General features: G+C 41.1%; 1 protein-coding gene across 2 annotated transcripts in view; it reads left to right on the top strand.

Annotated features, from left to right (window-relative positions):
- Positions 1-1,157: 1,157 nt before the first annotated feature.
- Positions 1,158-17,998, top strand: part of LOC133459949 (E3 ubiquitin-protein ligase CBL-like) — a 29,912-nt gene continuing 13,071 nt past the window's right edge. For both annotated transcript variants that reach the window (XM_061740377.1, XM_061740378.1), the window contains exons 1-9: positions 1,158-1,574; positions 7,350-7,597; positions 9,087-9,233; positions 10,348-10,504; positions 12,995-13,116; positions 13,210-13,347; positions 16,389-16,476; positions 16,675-16,806; positions 17,726-17,935. In XM_061740377.1, the coding sequence (XP_061596361.1) occupies positions 1,431-1,574; positions 7,350-7,597; positions 9,087-9,233; positions 10,348-10,504; positions 12,995-13,116; positions 13,210-13,347; positions 16,389-16,476; positions 16,675-16,806; positions 17,726-17,935 (1,386 nt within the window). In that variant the 5' untranslated portion in view covers positions 1,158-1,430. The remainder of the gene's footprint in view (positions 1,575-7,349; positions 7,598-9,086; positions 9,234-10,347; positions 10,505-12,994; positions 13,117-13,209; positions 13,348-16,388; positions 16,477-16,674; positions 16,807-17,725; positions 17,936-17,998) is intronic.

The raw sequence follows: 17,998 nt of genomic DNA on the forward strand, positions 1-17,998 counted from the left end.
GATTTTGAACATAATCTGTGCAGTTTTGAAGTCCACCAGTTCAATAAATTTGAGCTCATTTGTGTCTATAAATAATTGGTTGGTTGGGTGCTTGTATCCAACTTTGGTTTTTTTTCTTTGCACTTTTTCTCGAAGTAGCACAATAAAAAAAACCTTCCCCTCTCAAATATTTAATCTCCTGCATGGCCCTAATACTCTTCTACGGAAGAGTATTAGGGCCAGGCAGGAGAAAAATAAAAATAATATTTTAGAGGAAGTTTTTTTTTTCATTGTGCACTTCAAGAAAAAAAGTCGAAATGACGAGAAAAAAGTCGAAATCTCGAGATTAATGTTGAAGTACAATTTCGAAAAAAAGTCGAAATGTCCAGAATAAAGTTGAATTACAATTTCGAGAAAAAAGTCGAAATGTCCAGATTAATGTTGAAGTACAATTTCGAGAAAAAAGTCAAAATGTTGAGAAAAAAGTCAAAATGTCGTGAATAAAGTTGAAATGTTGAGGAAAAAAGGCTAAATTTCGACTTATTCACGAAATTTTGACTTTATTCTTGAAATTGTATTTCAACATCTCGACATTTCGACTTTTTTCTCGAAGTGCACAATAAAAAAACCTTCCCCTCTCAAATATGTTTTCTTATGCCGCGTTCCATTTGTCCTCGGAAGTGGGGATTTCCTAGTTCCCAGTTGGAATTTTCAACTGGAACGCCCCTCGAAGTGGGATTTCCCACTGGGAAAGTGGGAGAGTCTTCACCACCCCCGAGTTCACATTCCAAGATGGCTGCCCCGGTTGTAAACAGTAAAAGAAAGCTCTGTAAAAATTCGTAGCACTTCATTCTAGTTTTGGTCACACTAAATCAGTCGTATACAAGTATTGTTCGGCATATATATGCTGCTATAGTGTAATTTACATTTTTCATGTGGTATATGCGAACTACAAACTTGTTTACCTACTTTGTAACTGGAACGCTGATAACTCGGCTGTGACGTCATTCCCAGTTGCCAGTTCCGACTTCCGAGGTAAATGGAACGCAGCATTACCCTGCAAGTCCAGCAGGGCTGTCATTATAATATAACAGGGCTCTTATTGTGAAAGTCTGCACAGACTCTTATTGTGAAGGTCCGGCCGGACATCCGTGTTTACTTTAGCCGCTGGCTCGCTGTTGGCTGATCTGTTGCTCGACCTGTTTGTTAATCTCTCCGTGTGCTTTATTAAAACACCAGGGCTGGTTTTCTCAGCGAGGCTCAGCCCGCCGGCACCGGGACAGCAGACGGCTCGGGCAGACCCGGCGATGCCTGCCCCGGAACCGCAGCGGGAGCCAGTAATGTAGCTCGGCGGCCATCGGGGTTCCTTCTTTTTTTTTTTTTGTTTTTTTTTTCTTTTTTTGTTCCCCTCGGACAGAACCAGCCCTCCCCTCAGAACCAGCAGCGGGGCCATGGCCGGGAACGCGCGGCGCGGCGCCGGGCTGATCGGCCTGATGAAGGACGCCTTCCAGCCGCACCAGCAGCCGCCGCACCAGCACCAGCCCAGCCCGGTGGACAAGAAGATGGTGGAGAAGTGCTGGAAACTCATGGACAAGGTGGGGGACGGTTAAAGCCGGAGTTATGCTTCCGCGTCAAAGCGACGCAGAGCCTACGGCGTAGGGTACGCCGTAACCCTACGGCGTAGGCTCTGCGTCGATTTAACTGCGTTGGTGTAAAGGCTGATTTATGGTTCCGCGTTACACAACGCAGAGGTACGCCGTAGGGGACGGCGTAGGCTCTGCGTTGGTGTAACGCGGAACCATAAATCAGCCTTGAGAGATCCGGTCAAATATTAAGCTGGAACCAGGAAACTCTGGAGGACGGAAGTTCATCACCACAGATCCGTTAACTGGCATTAAAATCCCCTTGCATTGATTGATTGGTTGAAGAATTTATTAGAAGAATTGCATAGGATCAGGTACAGTTTCATGACAGTACAGATTCGCTGATACAAAGTCAACTAAAGATAAGATAAGATATCCTTTATTTTCTCCCTCAGTGGGGAAACTTATTTTGTTGGCAGCAGTACACTTAGCACACACATGTAGAGGAGGGGTAAAAAGACTAAAAAGTCAGAAATAAAAAATATATAGAAAAATACAAAAAGATACATATATAATATGTATAACCACAGAATATGAACAGTATATACAGTTGGTTGAAAGAAGAAACTGTGCAGAAAAAGCAGGTGGAGTGTTGTGAGGTAGACTGGCAGATTGGCAGATATTGCACATCTTATATTATTGCACATCTTATTGTCATATTATTGTCCACTGGCTACTGAGAGCAGGCCTGGTTATACAGTCTGATGGCAGCGGGGAGGAAGGACCTGCGATGCCTCTCGGTGGTGCATCGTGGGTGACGAAGCCGGTCACTGATGGAGCTCTCCAGGGCTCTGACAGTCTCATGAAGGGGGTGGGAGACATTGTCCATGATGGAGGACAGCTTAGCCACCATCCTACTGTCCCCCACCACCTCCACCCGGTCCAGACTGCAGCCCAGGACAGAGCCGGCTTTCCTCACCACCTTGTCCAGTCTCTTCCTCTCTGCTGCTGTGATGCTGCTGCTCCAGCAGACCACACCATAAAAGATAAAAAAGGCATTATTCCAAGAAAGCATTACACTTGTTTACATTGGAGACCTTTTTTAAATTCATATAACATTGAATGACATACAGGTAAGAAGCAGTACTTTGTAGGGAAGATTGTAAAAAAAGAAAAGGGGGGAATTACTGTTATTTTGCACCGAGAGAGACTAAAAAGGTGATGAGACAAATAGAATAAGCTAGGTAATACAAAACAAAAACAAGAAACAATAATCAGAAGGAACAGCGGGATGTGCAGTAGAGGCTTTGATTATTCCCAGTTACGAGTAAAACACATAATTTTATGTGTGTGTGAATATCCAAACCCTTATAATATTGTAGTTTGGTCTCCCTACAACTGAATGTAGTCGCTGTTACAAGCCCATACATCCCGTTTTGATTCATCATCATTTTTTTTTTGTTTGTCTTTAGTTAGTTCTGTTTGTTCGTTTTTCCTTAAAAAATATAAATACGCAGGTTTTGTTTCTTTCAACATTACACAACAGCTATGTTTTGACATGCTGATGTTTTTCTTTCTCCCTGACAACAATTGTAAACCAATTGTACACCAGCTGTGTAATGTAAGATGTGAGGATGATAATAATAAAGAAAAAAAATAATAATCCTGTTTCACCTAAAATTACATTATAATTAAGTAGTGGTGTACCGATACATTAATCTCACAATACGGTACGATACTGAGGTCACGATAACGATACGATATTATAGCAGTATTTTTTTTTAACAACCTTGAATGAGGAACATACAGGACTGTCTCAGAAAATTAGAATATTGTGATTTTCTGTAATGCCATTACAAAAACAAAAATGTCATACATTCTGGATTAATTACAAATCAACTGAAATATTGCAAGCCTTTTATTATTTTAATATTGCTGATCATGGCTTACAGCTTAAGAAAACTCAAATATCCTATCTAAAAAAATTTGAATATTCTGGGAATCTTAATCTTAAACTGTAAGCCATAATCAGCAATAATAAAATAATAAAAGGCTTGCAATATTTCAGTTGATTTGTAATTAATCCAGAATGTATGACATTTTTGTTTTTTTAATTGCATTACAGAAAATAAAGAACTTTATCAGAATATTCTAATTTTCTGAGACAGTCCTGTATAATTAAGCATGCAACTATGTAAATAAGCTGGTTCGCCTTCATTTAATCCATCTCCTGTCTGTAGTCACTAATGCATTTATTTATTGAACATAAATTAAGCTAAACAAAGAAATCATTGTGGCAACACTAAGTACCCCAATGATCAATAACTTGTACATCCACCTCTGGCAGCACCAGCTATAGTGGTTTCCTGTCTGACTTATTCGGTGACACACAGCTTTCTGGAGGTTTTTTTGGTCACAGTTTTCTTTAATTCTCCAGCTATTCTGGTCGCTGTGTTTGGGATCATTTCCTGTCAGATGACTCAGTTTCAGCCAGATGTCCTCACATGTGTCTCTACAAGACTCTGGTCTGCAGGGGAGTTCACGGTCCACCCGGTCACGCCAACACGTCTCCAAATCCTGACCCCTCCACCAGTGTGGCAGTGGGAATGAGGTCTTTCTGGATGCTAAGACCAAACCACTCCACTTTGGTCTCATCTGTCCATAGATTGTTCCAGAAGTCTTGATGCTGGTGCAAATGCAGTTTTGTGAACCTCAGTCGTGTTTCCATGTTCCTTTTAGACAGAAGAGGGTTGTTGTTTTTTTTTTTTTTACCTGAAACGCTTCCAAACAAAATAAGCCCGTCCAGTCGTCCGTTACTTTGGCATCATGGACTTTAACCTCTGGCAGACCTCCGAGCTCTGAGATGTAGTTCTTGGTCTTTTATGTATTTTTCTGAGCTTTGCACAAACATCACCGTGTGGCGACTTTGCTGGAACATTCACTTCTGGGAAGTTTGACAAGTTTTCTTAAATTATTTCAGGTTAGCTTATTTTTCAGGGTGGAAAATTGGGCTCCAGATTGTTTGGTACTAGTTTTATAAGCTTTCCCAGAATGCTATGCACAAACAGCCATTTCTCTATGGCCGTTTCTGATGTCTTTTCCTCTTGTTTAGGCACACATCTGAACGCTCCAGTCCAGCAAACTGACAAAACATCTTCTTTTTTGGAGGTCTCTATTGCCCAATGATCCTTCCTTTTTTTAACAGCACAGTGACATTTACTGCAGTTTATGCTTGTGGTTGTGCAAGTTTTCGTTGTTTTTTTTAAAAAAAATAAGAAAAATTAAAGTACCATTGCATAAAATTGTTAGACAAGTTTAAAGGAAGATGTTCAGACTGTAATATAAAAACAAGCATAATCAGGGTTTCCGCGGGGTTTTAAAAAGTATTAAAAAGTGATAAATGAAAATTGCCAAATTTAAGGCCATTAAAAGTGTTAAATTCACTGTCAGAGGTGTTATTTTTTTTAAATTGGTATTATTTTTTACCTTTTAGATTTTAATCAGTCTATTTTATTGTCATTCACAAAGTGATATAAATGTGAAACATCTGGTCGACATCAATGAGTCTATAAATCTGTTCTGTATAGTGTTCTATAGTTCAAAATCTGTATTAATATTAAAAGGTCCGTGATTAACACTTAATGTTGTGACAGTTTTTAAAAAAAAATCTGAAGGTAGTGAAAAAGGTATTAAATTGGTATTAAATTTAACATAAGGATTGCTGTATAAACCCTGATAATATTGTCCCTGATGCATTATGGACACGTTAAACTGTAGATGAAACCCGTCTTCAGTCGTGCTGTGGAGGAGCTGTTTACGTCGGTCTGGACAGAGTTTGCTTCCGTTCATTACTGCCGCTGCTCCAGTTTATCTCTGGCAGTCAGCTGTATCTGAGATGGAGATAAAAGTAGAAAGAAGAGAGAGATGATGAGACAAGACTTCACAAGGTATTAACTCAGGAGGGCTGGAGTAGGAGCCGAGAGGCTGCGTCAGATAAGACCAGACTTTGGTATGCGTGCGCTGTGCAACCTCACTCTCACATCCAGGATGTGTCTTTATGGCTGTGTCTAATCCTTTTTTGCCGTTTGAGGCTTTAAGACGTATCCTACCTGGGTCATGTGCTCGTCAGCTGGGGGATGGCGCATAATTAAAGTTTACAGCGTTTTAGGGCGAGAACCTACATGGTAATTACCACAGGAAGCATTTGTGAGGGCTTCTGTCTAAACCTGGTGAAGAGAGTTTGTTGTCTGTCGGTTTGAGGTTTCCGTGTCATTTCTGCACACGTTTTCTAAAATTGGTCGATCGTGTGTGTTTGCAAACACGTCACGGTAAAGTAACCTTTTATTGTTTTGGCAAAAGAACAGCAAGTTTGGACTCGTTTCCTCATCAGGAAAATGTAAATACTCCAAATTATAGAGTAAATGCTTCTCAACCGAGACTTCCTTTACTTCCTCTCTTATTGACAAATGAAGAATATTATAAAATAATAAACATTTCTGTGCATGAGAGCATCCAGGACAGCACATTCAAGAGAACCCTGTTTCTATTTATTTATTCACTGGTTTTGGTGACGTCACACGCCCAAATCTGAGTAGAAATATCTGATGACCTCAGCTTTTTTTGCAAATTTCCCCTCTGTGGGACAATTAAAGGATTATCTTATCTTATCTTATCTTTATATCCACTCAGAAAACAAAAGTAAAGTCTAAATGAACCTCAGTTAGCTGAGTTGTGTCAGAATGCTTGGGCCTGTTGTCAGATTTTAAAAAACAAACATTAAACCTCTTATTAGGGTCTTTTGTGGGTTATATATTTAATTGGAAATATATTTTTATGATTAAATCATATATTATAACTAAGAGTTTAAAACCAAATCAGGAAGAAAAGTGAACGCGAGGTGGGAGATGATTCACCTGGAAAACTGACGGAATATGTGTTTAAGTGTGTCCTCAGATAAGTTTGGTTTATTTCATTAAATTTGGTATCAAAATAAAGGTAATGCATGCAAGATTTCCGAAATATAAATTTAAGCTATTAAGAGCCGATTATGGCGGAGTGCGGGGAAAAATAAAACAAAATATTTCTCTTGAGAGCGCACGTCATCATTTATTGCATCAAAAGTGATTTTTCTGAGGTTTTTTTTTTTCTTTTTTAAGGTTTTATGTTTACACGGACTTCCTGAATTAGTCATTTTGGTGCTACTGGGGTTTTTCGGGACACTTGTTTTATTTTCTCATAGATTTCAGTAAATGTGTTATTTCCTCTCAATATACCTGTTTTGGGCGTTTGCATCAGTTGACCTCTTTTTGTCTCCAGTTGCAGATCGGTTGCTAAACTGTTTACAAGGCCATATCTCAGGAATGGTTTGGTTGATTAAGGCGATAGACAGACTCTTCGCAGTCAGTAAAAACGTGTAGTTTAATCAGTGTACTTTACTTTAGACATTATCAAATCAGAATTCCTCAAGGTGATCCTGGTTTCTGACGCCCGTTTTTGGTGGAAAACCTTGTTCTCATCTTTTTACGATCAACTTGATGCTGCAGTTGTTGTTTAGGTGGAAACGATCTTCAGTTATGTATCAATTTAAAAAAGATTGAGCGGCTCGAGTTGAAGGCCAGCGAGTAGCGGGGAAGCTTGAGGTCCAGGGTCTCGTTAGGATGAGGTTCTTGACCCTGCAGCCGTTTGTTCCTCGTGTTATTCATCGCCAGTAGAGAGGATGCTTTACCGGGGTGCTGTTGTTGTTTCCTGCGTGTTAAGAGTCCACCGGCTGTTGTTTTTCGATTCCAGGTGGTGCGTTTGTGCCAGAACCCCAAGGTGGCGCTGAAGAACAGCCCTCCCTACATCCTGGACCTGCTGCCGGATACCTACCAGCACCTGCGCACCATCCTGTCTCGGTACGAGGGCAAGATGGAGATCCTGGGGGAGAACGAGTACTTCCGCGTGGTCATCGACAACTTGACCAACAAGACCAAGCAGACCATGAGCCTCTTCAAGGAGACCAAGGAGAGGATGTTTGAGGAGAACTCCCAGCCCAGGTGAGAGGAACCTTCTGGACACAGAAGGTTGAACCCAGACGAGCAGCAGATGGCACTAGGGATGGGCGGTATGGACTAAAAAATGTATCACGATAATTTCTGGCATTTATCCCGATAACGATAAAAATGACGATAAAAAAATACCAATTTAACTCCATCTTTTTAACTATAAATCTATCTCGCTCTCAGATCCGCCATGTTTGTTACACAAAAACGTCATCAATTTATCCTTTCTTTCTTTCTTTCTTTCTTTCTTTCTTTCTTTCTTTCTTTCTTTCTTTCTTTCTTTCTTTCTTTCTTTCTTTCTTTCTTTCTTTCTTTCTTTCTTTCTTTCTTTCTTTCTTTCTTTCTTTCTTTCTTTCTTTCTTTCTTTCTTTCTTTCTTTCTTTCTTTCTTTCTTTCTTTCTTTCAGGCTCATTTCCTTCCTTCCTTCCTCCTGCTCTCTCCTTCCTTCCTTCCTTCCTTCCTTCCTTCCTTCCTTCCTTCATCGTTTTTACTGCAAGATGACAAATTCTTATCGTGAGGAATTTTTTTGACGGTTTATCGTGAACGGTAAAATATCGCCCATTCCTAGATGGTACAGAAATAATCAGCATTTGTCTTGACTTCCAATCGATAAATAATCCCTTATGGTCGTGATTGAACGACGAGCTCTAATCTGCTGCTGCAGCTGTCTCTGCGCTCTGTCACCTGAACATCACCTCCTACGTTAGGTTTTTACCGTTCAGACGCGCAAGTGGAAACTTTTACATCCAGTCTGGTTTATTTAAAAAGAGAAGCGTTCCTCTTTCTAAAAACAAAACCACAATTAAAGCGGGTCACACGATTACATGTCCGATCAGCGTTTCTGTTTTTCTTACGTTTTCCATCGTCATCATCAAATTAAATCTATGACATTTAAAACCACAACAAAAAACAAAAACCTAGAGCCATCATGTGAGCTGAAGTAAAATTCGAGAAACGTCTGACGGAGGTTTAATTAGTGTCACAATCAGATTCCACTTCCCGTTTCTCAGAAAGTCGTTACTAAGCTAAAGTTCATCCTTCCTCTGACTCTAATTTTTATCGAGCACTTCCTTGTAAATGTTGGGTTGCGAGTGCAATCTGCCACCAGAGATCAGTTCTGTTAAATGAATCATCAAAGCTGGATTTAAAGAGAAGAAGAAGATAAAATCTGATCAGGCTGATTTTACTCAGATGATTGAATCTGAGAATGCAGTCACTTCATTCTCATTTAATGTTTACTAGAATGGTAGCATCTTAAAAGGTAGATTATTATGATTAATGTATAGCAAAGTATGAGGCTGATTAACTTAAACACGTATGTTTAAGAGTCTGAACGATGTTCTTCGTTAAAGCCCTTTCTGCAGTTGAAGGTGAAGACTGATGGATTTATTTAATCTTGGCGATTGTGGTTTGATTTTGATCAGTAACTAAATTCTCGCTGTTTTCTCCATTTCGTTTCCTGTCCCTCTGTCCTCTGACGCAGGCGTAACCTCACGAAGCTGTCGCTCATCTTCAGTCACATGCTCGCGGAGCTGAAGGCCGTCTTCCCCAACGGCCTTTTTCAGGGCGACAACTTCAGGATCACCAAAGCTGACGCGGCTGAATTTTGGAGAAGGTCCTTTGGGGACAAGTGAGTCTCAATCGATCAAACTTTAGTTAGCAGTGAAGCACGTTTTCATGCAGCCCGTGCAGCGCAAAGTGCTTTGCAGGATTATAACGGAAGCAATAGAAATGGTCGGATAAGTAAATAAATAAAAACTGCTTCAACAACCAAAACACATCCAGCTAACGCACATTTACCCACATAGATGCACGTGTCTTCTGGTCTATGTCCCACAAACATGGACCTCAGGTTTATGCATGGAAATATACTTCAAGGTGTTTTTAAACTCACTCTGGAAACAATTAAAACTGCCACCAGATGACCTGAGGATCCCAGGAACCGTTCTGGTTAAAAATGTATTTTTCTAGTTTTCTAAAAGAGAGGGAGGATTTTAAAATCAGTCCTGAAGGAAATGCGTGGCCACGACAAAGATTCCTGTTATTTGCGCTCCAGTTCTGTTTTTTTGTTTCTGTTTTGAAGCAACTGTGAGTTTATTGTCTTAATGAGACCAGAGAGAAGATCATCTACATGTGATGCGTGGACCAGTGTCCCCGTGTCGTCCCCAGAGAACGCTCCTCCTCTGGAAATGTTTTTCAGCTGATTAAAAGCTATTTTTAGTGACGGTTTGATATGAAGCTTAAATTAAAAAACTGAGTCCAGGATTACTTTTATTTTTTTTAACTTAATTTCTTGGTTGGACTCGGTGTCAGAGGTCACTGATTTAATTTGGTTTCTCTCTCTCTCTCTCGATCTTCAGGACCAGCTTTTAAAGTTGAACTTCTGTCCTGATCGAGCTGCAGAAGAGTTCTCATCTGTAGTTTAATATCTAAAGAGTTCATAAAGGTTCTGACTGTACATCACAAGGCAGCAATAAAACATTGAAATATTAAAAGGTGTTGGACCGAAAACCTTTGGGAGCCTTGAGGAACTCCATGGTTTACGGTTTTAGATGAATATTGATCAACAGATAAACACTGCAGTTGAATAATAAAACCTGATATGGTGTTGGACTTTAAACCTACTTCTGTAGATTGTTTATTTGAACTAGTTTTACCTTCAGTTCAGTCTGAGTAAACCAGTTGAACTAGAGAGAGTGGTTCCTACCAAACGGTCTCCTCCCATCCCTCCCGTCTCCACGCAGGACCATCGTACCTTGGAGGACATTTCGTCAGGCTCTGCACGAGTTTCACCCCATCAGTTCGGGTCTGGAGGCCATGGCGCTCAAATCCACCATCGACCTCACCTGCAACGACTACATCTCCGTGTTTGAGTTTGACATCTTCACCAGACTCTTCCAGGTAACACGTCTGTCGAGGGTACCGGGCCTGCCACGACCCAGAGGTCACTGCCAGCTTTCTGTGGTATTAGAAGACAAAATAAACTGCTAATCTCTCATCCAACATGCACGCAGAGCGTTTTCAAGACACGTCGAGCGTCTCCAGAGCGCAGGTTCCAGATGTTTCCACAGATGTCCAGCAGGTTGTAGATCAGGACTCGTAGGACACACAGAATGGTCCAGTGTTTGGTTCTGAGTGGTTCTTGGCTGGTTTTAGTCGTGTGTTTTGGGTTGTTATGGTGTTAGAGCAGTGGTCCTCAACCTTTTTTCAGTGATGTACCCCCTGTGAAATATTTTTTCAGCCAAGTACCCCCTAACCAGCGCAAAGCACTTTTGGTTGTAAAAAAAAAGACCTAAAACAGAGCACTGTGCCATCAGTAACTGATTTATAAACATAAAAATATTGCTGCTACGCTTCAACCACGACTCCATCGTTGGTCCAAGTGATTGACAGGGGAAGCCAGGTGATTGACAGGTTAGGTGGAACCATCCTGGTGTGGGGGATACTCTGGGGTTTTAGGATAATACGTTGAATAGCCTACTCCTGAAGATAAAATTCATTTTATGAATTTAGACTTATATTTTTACGGAAGAGTATTAGTGCCACTTAAAAAAATAAAAAGAATTCTGAGAAAAAAGTCAGAATTCTGACTTTAATATCAGAATTCTGAGAAAAAAGTCAGAATTCTAGGCCACTAAAAAAAAAAAAAAAAAAAAAAAAAAAATCTGAGAAAAAAGTCAGAATTCTGGGATTAAAGTCAGAATTCTGACTTTTTTCTCAGAATTCTGACTTTTTTCTCAGAATTCTGACTTTTTTCTCAGAATTCTTTTTTTTTTTTTTTTTTTTAGTGGCCCAGAATTCCTTTTAGTTTTTTTTAGTGGCCCAGAATTCTTTTTATTTTTTTTTTTAGTGGCCCAGAATTCTGACTTTTTTCTCAGAATTCTGAGATTAAAGTCAGAATTCTGACTTTTTTCTCAGAATTCTTTTTATTTTTTTTACGTGGCCCTAATACTCTTCCGTATATTTTCCTCAATTATTTATGAAATATTTATTTTTAAATTTTTCGCATGGATACTACTTTTTAAATATATGTATATTTTAAAATCTCACGTACCCCCTGGAGTGCCTTCGCGTACCCCCATTTGAGAACCACTGTGTTAGAGGACCTATGAGACTACTAGGCAGCCCATTTGTCTCCAAAACCTCTTGAGGGTCTTGAGGTTTCATTGGACCTGCACAGATTCAAGATACCTGGTACCAGACGCAGCAAAGCAGCTCCAGAACAGAACCGAGCCTCCTCCATGTTCCACAGTAGATCCAGTCTTCTTTTCATTTCAGCATCTGTGATCATAGAGCTGATGGGACTTGTCCTAAAGCTCCAATTCTGCCTCATCTGTCCAGAGGACATTCTCCCAGGAGCTTTGCAGCTTGTGAATAAGCATTTTTCTTCCAACAGCTGAGTCGTCCTCAGTGGTCCACTTTGGTTCCACCTTCAAGGTCACCTTCAATCACTTTGTTCTGGACTCTTTGATTTCCGTTCATAACGTCTGTCTCTTCACTTTGTCCTCTTGTGTTCTGGGAGGTTGTCTTCAGTCCTGTGGAGCCTAAACCTCTAAATTAAATGTCCAACTGTTGTCACGGAAACATCCAGCTGCTTGGAGACGGTCTTCTAGTCTAGAAGGTTCTTGATTTCCTCAGACAACTGTCCCTGGTCCATGTCCAGATACCAGACAGCAGAGGGACACTTTTAACCTTTTAAACAGTCTGATATTAATTACAGGACAAACTTCAGACCTGCATGAAACATTATTTTACATATTTTGAGAGGAACTAACTAATTTATTTGTCATTTGTCCATGTTTGTGTGCAGAATGTTTTGGGGCCACACGTGTGCTATGAATATAGATTATCACTCTTAATTAAAGGTGCAGAAAAGAGCCGTGAGGTCATTGATTGTACTTTTCACAGAGATCATGGAAGTTCATCACTTTTAAAAGCAAGTGATTTAAAATTTGTAGAGTGAAGCTGTGGAGCAAATTAAAGACTTAAATCATGAGCCTGGTTAGTTAGCGACACAAAACTCCACGTATGTGTGAATATATGAATATCTATGACATCATCTTTCTAAAAACCTAAATGAAGGTGGTGACAGCTCTGGATGTATTTGTGGATGTGCGTTTATTTTGTTACGGGGTTGAAGGGTCAGTGAGGTCAGGTTCATCGAGTCCACCTGGATCTTCTGTGGAGATTCAACGAGAGCGTAGATCCACTCATGAACCGACTCAGCTCTCGTGTTATTAGCCGTTCAGAACCTCTCAAAGCAACTTTTACACTTGGGGTGTTGAGCAATTAACTTGTGACGAGCACAAATATTTAATCTGTAATTGAAGAAAAATGGCGGCTGTGTCCTGTGGTGTGAAGGATTGGTCTGTGTGCTCGTGTGTTTCGTAGCCGTGGTCGTCTCTGCTCAGGAACTGGAACAGTCTGGCCGTCACGCATCCAGGCTACATGGCCTTCTTGACCTACGACGAGGTCAAGGCTCGGCTGCACCGGTTCATCCACAAACCCGGCAGGTAGGTTCCCGCTCACGGCTCGTGTCCCCGGAGCTTGGAAGTTTCAGATGAGTCTGAGAGGGATGGGTTGGTTGACGGTGTCGTCTCTTTCAGCTACATCTTCAGGCTGAGCTGCACTCGTCTGGGCCAGTGGGCCATCGGCTACGTGACGGCCGACGGGAACATCCTGCAGACCATCCCCCACAACAAACCCCTCTTCCAAGCCCTCATCGATGGATATAGAGAGGGATTGTAAGTCGAGTTTCATCGTGTTTCAAAGTGTCAGGCTCTACACTCTTGGGTGAATTATGTCTAATAACAGGGGTCGCCGTGGAAACTGCCCGTACCACAAACCAAAGCATTCATTAAGGGGCGTACCGCCGTCATTGGCTGGATCAGCTACGGTACATGCAGGGTAGTTATTAAAGCTGATGAGACGGCCCAAGCAGACGCACAGCTGAAATAGGTTTTATTTATATGTTTGGTATTGTGGGTACCGTGGTGTTATGTATGTGTTATGTAATGTTCTGCCACAGATTTCAGAAAGATTCACGAGTTTTCCGTTACAGGTTACAGGTTTAAAAAGTATTTCAAATGTAACGCGTAAGAAAGTCACATGACCCCGTACAGAACACCACGTCTGACCTCATGTTTACGTCTAGATCTGCTGTGTTGATAAAACTGCAGCAGTGAGTGGGGACGGTCCGGCTGTGTCGTCATACCAGTTCATCCCACTAGAGGAGCATTTATTGGCTCTTACATTGGCGCCCCCGTGTGGTCAGAAGTGGCGTTGCTTCGGAGCGGTTGTGGTTCGACCTGCAGCTGACTGGCTGGATTTTATTGTTGTCCTGAAAAACCTCCCGTCACCATGTTTGACATCGGCATTTGACTCGTCACCTCCCCCTGGTGGATGTGTTGCTAAGCATTAGGGTTGTCACGATCACTTGAGTTTGAGTATCTGACGATCCCGATTTTTCCCGATCCGATCACTTTTATTGGCTCCCGATACATTTCCAATACTTTTTCCCGATCAGATGCATTTTGGCAATGAATTGGAAAAAAAAAAAAGAAAAGAGGACTAAAACTCAAATGATCCCAAGTTTCTTTTCTTGTCCATCGGAGAACAACATGGACTTATATTTCAACAAAGCTTATCAGCTCTGGTGCCATAAAATATAAAAACATGAAATTGTAAACTAAAACAAAAAGCGCAGAATAGTGCAATAACAAAAATAAATACATTTAACTTCAAAAGAAGTAGTTGAATGACATTTAGTCAAACTCACAAACACAAGAAAATTTAAATACTTTTTGGCTTAACCTTAGTGCAACATTCTGAATGGCATGAAATGAATAGCAGCAGCTTAATGCAACATGAACAGATATAAAATTTCACAATTCAAACATGTAAACCATGTTAGTTTCGCTTACTTCGTCACTTCCGGCCGGATGCTGGACGCCGGCCGGAAGTGACGTTAAATGCAACGATATATAAAACGATTTAATATATATTGAAAACATTAATAACCAGGTATGTCCCGATACTTTTTTGGCCGATACCGATGTTTTGAAAATGCCGTGATCGGGCCCGATCGATCGAAACAACACTACTAAGCAACCACACAAATGCAAACGACACACTGAGATGTGTAGGGTCGTGATGGAAACGTTTGAACAGACAAATGTATAGAAATGGAGCATCTACTCGACTTTAGAGGGTTTTTTAAATAAGTCCAATTTCTTTGACAGTTCTGGCTTAGGGGTGGGTTAAAAATATCGATATATCGATATTTTATCGATATGCATGTGTAGGAACGATTATCGATACATAAATCCAAGTATCGATTTAAATTTTTTTTTTTTAATCCCGATTTTTTCCCCCCCCATTTTATCACCCAGTGCTCCTACCTAAGTCAGTCCTGGGCATTGCTCCATCTACCAACCCCGGGAAGCCCTGCACTGAGCTCAAGTCTCCTCCTTACTTGAGGAGTGAGCAGGCTGCTTCTTTTCACCAGGCAGGGTGGGGTTTCTCTGGCCGGACGTGGCGCGTGGAAGGATCATGTTATTCCCTTATTGCAACCAGAATATCGATATCGTATCGGAAATCGTATCGTCTTGGGACCTAGTGTATCGGTATCGTATCGGGAGGTCAGTAATGATACCCAGCTCTATTCTGGCTTCACAAAGTAGTTCCATAAATATTAACCTTAATTTAGCCCTCACGCAGGTACAACAGAAACGGGCCAAATTATCCGGGTTTTAGTATCAGCGTGATTGTCAATGTAAAGTCGAGTAACATTAATTTAAAACTATAGTTTTATAACATGTTGTGTTAATACGGACTACTTAGACTGTTTGTAAAGGCACCGTATCTCTTCATCTCTGCACTTTAATACCGCTCTATAAATAAAATAAAAGCTCACTTTTCAGAAACCACGTCCTAACAAGGCCGCCGCCGCCGCCGTCCCACGAGCTTCACTCGAGGACTATATTTAAAAAATCAGGTCTGTTGGTGGACTGGCAGCCGTTTACAGCCGGAGATTCAGCTGCTGTTAGTTTCTGTTCCTGAGACCTGTTTTAGTTTCAGGATCTGCTAGGAATGGGCGATATTTTACCGTTCACGATTTACCGTCAAAAAAATTCCCCACGGCAAGAATTTGTCATCTCGTGGTAAAAACGATAAATTCCTGTTGATGATGTTTTTGTGTAAAGCTGATTTATGGTTAAGGAAGGAAGGAAGGAAGGAAAGAAAGAAATGAGCCTGAAAGAAAGAAAGAAAGAAAGAAAGAAAGAAAGAAAGAAAGAAAGAAAGAAAGAAAGAAAGAAAGAAAGAAAGAAAGAAAGAAAGAAAGAAAGAAAGAAAGAAAGAAAGAAAGAAAGAAAGAAAGAAAGAAAGAAAGAAAGAAAGAAAGAAAGAAAGAAAGAAAGAAAGAAAGAAAGAAAGAAGTTTTGCAGTACAGGTGTACTAATTTAATTGGTTTTTAGCCCAGGATTTTTATATTTAATTGGTGTAGTTTAGTTAGTTTAGGTTTTTTTTATCGTCATTTTTATCGTTATCGGAATAAATGCCAGAAATGATCGTGATACATTTTTTTAGTCCATACCGCCCATCCCTAGGATCTGCACATTTCTAACAAAGCTTGGTGGTGACACTAATGAATTAGACTTTTGTCATAAGAGCAGAAAACACAGTAAGATGTTCAATGAAGAGTCCTTTTAGAGGAAAAAAAAAAGAAGCATGAAAGTTCTTCTAAGTAAAAGTACTGACGTGTTTGTGTTTGCCGGTTCTCCAGCTACCTTTTCCCGGACGGCCGAGCGCAGAACCCGGACCTCACAGGGCTGTGTGAACCTTCTCCCCAGGACCACATCAAAGTCACTCAGGTTTGTTTGTTTGCCTTCTGCCCTCCAGCCTCGCCCACTCCTGGAGAAATCCAGCTGTGGCACTTTAACGTGGCTTTGCTGCAATATTGACACCATGTGATGCCTGACACGAAGAGACGGTTGGTGGTGGTTTAGGAGGAATAAAGTTCTCGTGTGAGTGTTTGAAAGCGTCCCCGTCTTCTTCTCCTGTCCCTGCAGGAGCAGTACGAGCTCTACTGTGAGATGGGCTCCACGTTCCAGCTCTGCAAGATCTGCGCAGAGAACGACAAGGACGTGAAGATCGAGCCCTGCAGACACCTGATGTGCACCTCCTGCCTGACGGCCTGGCAGGTGAAGCTGCGCTGCTCAGATTACAGTAGATCCGTCTCCTCTACCCGCCCTAAACTTTTAATTAAGTCCAGTTTTAAAGCTTTATTTCCAACAGCATCAGATGATTTTAATCAACTGTCTTGTTTTTGTCTTCCAACACAGAGGGTGATTTTATTGCAGCTACGTCCTTGTTATTCTTTTATCATCATTTACAACGTGAAAACTTTCAAACTTCCTGCTCGCATTTATAGATAATATAAACGTTTTTTTCTTTTCCAGTGAACGGGTCAAAGGCCACTTATCTTTGTCGGTTGTTAAAACATTTGAATTTTGCTGACGGTTGCTTTGAATTTGTTTTATCAGAAAGAAGCGTTGAGACGGATCATGTCTGTTTACTGTGGTTTTGATTAACTCCCTAATGATTAATGACGTTATTAAGGGAGTTTAAATGTTATTTAAAATTCCATTTTTTTTTACCCCCTTTTTTTTTGTTAAAACATCATTGTGGCTTTTATTGTTAAGAAAACAAAACCTCAGATAAAATATTTTTTCCACCCGGCTATTGTTTATATTATGAAACTGAAGTGGAAGAAGACTACCGGTACTTACTTCTGCTCTCTGAAGATCCAGAACTTAAATCTGGTTGAGGTCTGGACTTTGACCCGGTCATTTCAGAACCGTCACTCTTCAATTTTTCATCATCCCAGAGTAGATTTGCTGCTGTGTTTTTTGATAATTTCTTGTCACGTGACCCAGTTTCATTCGAGCTTTAGCTACCGGTCAGATGTCTCTGGAAGAGTCTCGTCTGCAGGCGACACCTTGGTCAACGTACTCTCCGCAGATACCCGGGTTATATCTAGATTGCTGTACGGCGTTAAACTTCTGCCTCGTGTTTGCTGGCCTTGCTCTGAACGTTGCAGTGCTTGTGTTTCCGTGTCAGGAGTCGGAGGGTCAGGGCTGCCCGTTTTGCCGCTGTGAGATTAAAGGCACGGAGCCCATCGTGGTGGATCCCTTCCACCCGAAAGCTGGCGGAGCTTCGTTCGCCGGCTTTCAGGCCTCCAGCCGAGCAGAAGCTGCCGCCAACGAGGACGAAGAGGACGACCGGCTGGAAGACCAGCACCTCGTCATGAGCAGACTCGCTTGTCGCAAGGTGAGACGGCCGCTTACAGACGTTGGTGGGAGGATCCCGTCACTCACGGCTGTGAACTTTGTT

The sequence above is a fragment of the Cololabis saira genome, chromosome 14 (assembly GCF_033807715.1).
Source record: "Cololabis saira isolate AMF1-May2022 chromosome 14, fColSai1.1, whole genome shotgun sequence".
Classification (NCBI taxonomy): domain Eukaryota; kingdom Metazoa; phylum Chordata; class Actinopteri; order Beloniformes; family Belonidae; genus Cololabis; species Cololabis saira.